General features: G+C 51.8%; 1 protein-coding gene across 1 annotated transcript in view; it reads left to right on the forward strand.

Moving 5' to 3' along the window:
- Positions 1-2,199, forward strand: part of ATG4D (autophagy related 4D cysteine peptidase) — a gene marked incomplete at its 3' end in the record, with an annotated part of 9,135 nt that overhangs the window by 585 nt on the left and 6,351 nt on the right. Inside the window, 1 exon segment of the mRNA XM_072413605.1 lies at positions 1,683-1,928. Coding sequence (XP_072269706.1) covers positions 1,733-1,928 — 196 coding nt within the window.

Genomic DNA, 2,199 nt, shown 5'->3' on the forward strand with positions numbered 1-2,199 from the left:
CGGGATGACAATGTCTGAGGTTGGCGATTGAACACTTAGCAGAGCTGAGCAGTGCATGCTGGGAGTCTGGATGGGGGGGTGGGGTGTCACATGCCTCCCACATGCCTCCCACATGCCTCCCCTTACCAAAGATAACACCTTCCCCCTTCCTATTTGAATTGTACGTATCACATTGACCTAAGTAGAGTGACAGGTTCTCTTTAAAGCATTCTCCAGCAGATGCAGCTTGTAGGGGAAGAAGCTGATTGGTTGCCCCAGAATCTTTGCTGGGGGGCTGCTGTGATCCAATATATAATATCCTCTTCTCTTCCCGGTTACACCTCAGGTATATCAGTGATCTCCCCAGCCCCTCTTAGCTGGGTGTACCGCCCTGCACTATGCAGTGACCACCCGGCTGTTTTTGGGTGATTACTGATAAGTGGGGTCACAATACTGGGGCTGCCACCCACTTACAGCTTAATAAAATGTCTGGGGAGAACATTGTGTAACCTTCCACCCCGCCATGATACCCCTGTGTGGGAAATACGGCAGTGCCCAGCAGGGTACCCGGCATCCCCCACCAGCTGGGGCCCTCAGAGCATTATAGGGAAGTGAAGGTTTCCCTGCCCCCCATTAGGGTCGGCATTGGACGTCCTGTCAGGTAAGTGATGGGGTCGGTTTAGGTTGTAGGATGAGGCAGAGATACAGACGGCGTTCGGACTGATGGTGGCTCACCAGCCAGCAGGAACATAGCACAGCCGCCATCTTTATTATTATGTATTTAGGAGCCAACTAGGGCTCCTCCAGGGGGCGCTAGGGGTTCCTTCAGCAATTTGCACCTCTCAGGTCAGACTAAGTGACATCACTGATCTGTAAGGGTGACATTTTTCCCACTGGCCAGCATTGTAAGAGTTATTCTTCCTACTAATCACTACACTAATATATTGTGAGCTGTGGGTAAAATGTTATGACCGGGGTTCCCCCATGGTAAAAAGTCAGAGGAATGTCCTAGGATTCCAGGGATCCCGGGGTGTAAAGCTCTGACCCACATGGCACTCTTCCCATGTACACTGTGTGTCCCCCTACCAGCAATATGCCGGGTTCTAGCTGTGGGTGGTCATGTGACTTTGTCCTCCCAGAATGCATTGCTCAGGACTGGCGGCTGACATTGGGGAGGGCAGAGGATCGCTGCTCCGTGTAAGCTCTGAATTATACCGACACATACACCCTGCACCCGTACTGGGGTAAATGAGCCCCATGTGGGTGAGGTGAGGACTCACGGTTATGCCCACCACAGCCTACAATACGCGGTTCATGTATGAACTACCCGGCCATGGCACTGAGCCTGCACTGCCCTGACGCTATGATTGGTCACATGACTGCTTCAGCACTGACCTACATTCCATAGATCACACGGCCATGTGACTGCCTTATAAATGGAACCCTCGGGTTATCTCCCGGGAGAGCCGAGGTCTCCAGTAACGGAATCCTTTGTTTTAGCCGTGTGACCCCTCTAGATCTGAAGGTGATTGTACAATCCGGTTATATAAGAATTCACCGCCCACCACACGCAAGATGTGATTTAGGTCTTCATCATTCACTTAAAGCAGATGAAAATCCATCGTATTACTCTGGCTCCGCCTTCGTTATTCCCTCTCCAATCAGAACACACATGACCATTGCCGCCATGTTTCTTCTTGCAGGACTCTGAGTGACTTTGGTTTCACCATCTTTGGATAGTCGGGGTGGATAAATGAATTCGGTTTCCCCCGCATCGGTTCAGTATGGCAGTCCCAGCAGTAGACGGAAGACGGACGTTCTCAGGAACCTGAGCGCTCACCAGGAACAGACCAAGATGGGCTACCAAGGAGCAGCCCGGGACGCCGAGACCGATGAGGTGGACAAACTGAAGAGCAAACTGATGACCGCCTGGAACAACGTCAAATACGGTGAGCAGAGATTTCTATGTATGGGGGGCCGTGCAATATGTGGGGGGCTTCTAAGACTGAGAAAATGTGAGTAGGGGCCCTCTTCTTTTCCCGGGGACCATCATGATGAAGGGGCCCTCTTGTTTTGTTGGTGGCCAACGTAGAATGGGGGGCCTCCTGTTTTGTTGGGGGCCAACATGAAATTGGGGGCCATTGTGAATTGGGGGCCCTCTTCTTTTGCTGGCTGTCAGTGTATAATTAGGTGACCCGTCTCTGCTGACCAATACAAAGA

Source organism: Pyxicephalus adspersus, chromosome 6, assembly GCF_032062135.1.
Source record: "Pyxicephalus adspersus chromosome 6, UCB_Pads_2.0, whole genome shotgun sequence".
Lineage (NCBI taxonomy): Eukaryota > Metazoa > Chordata > Amphibia > Anura > Pyxicephalidae > Pyxicephalus > Pyxicephalus adspersus.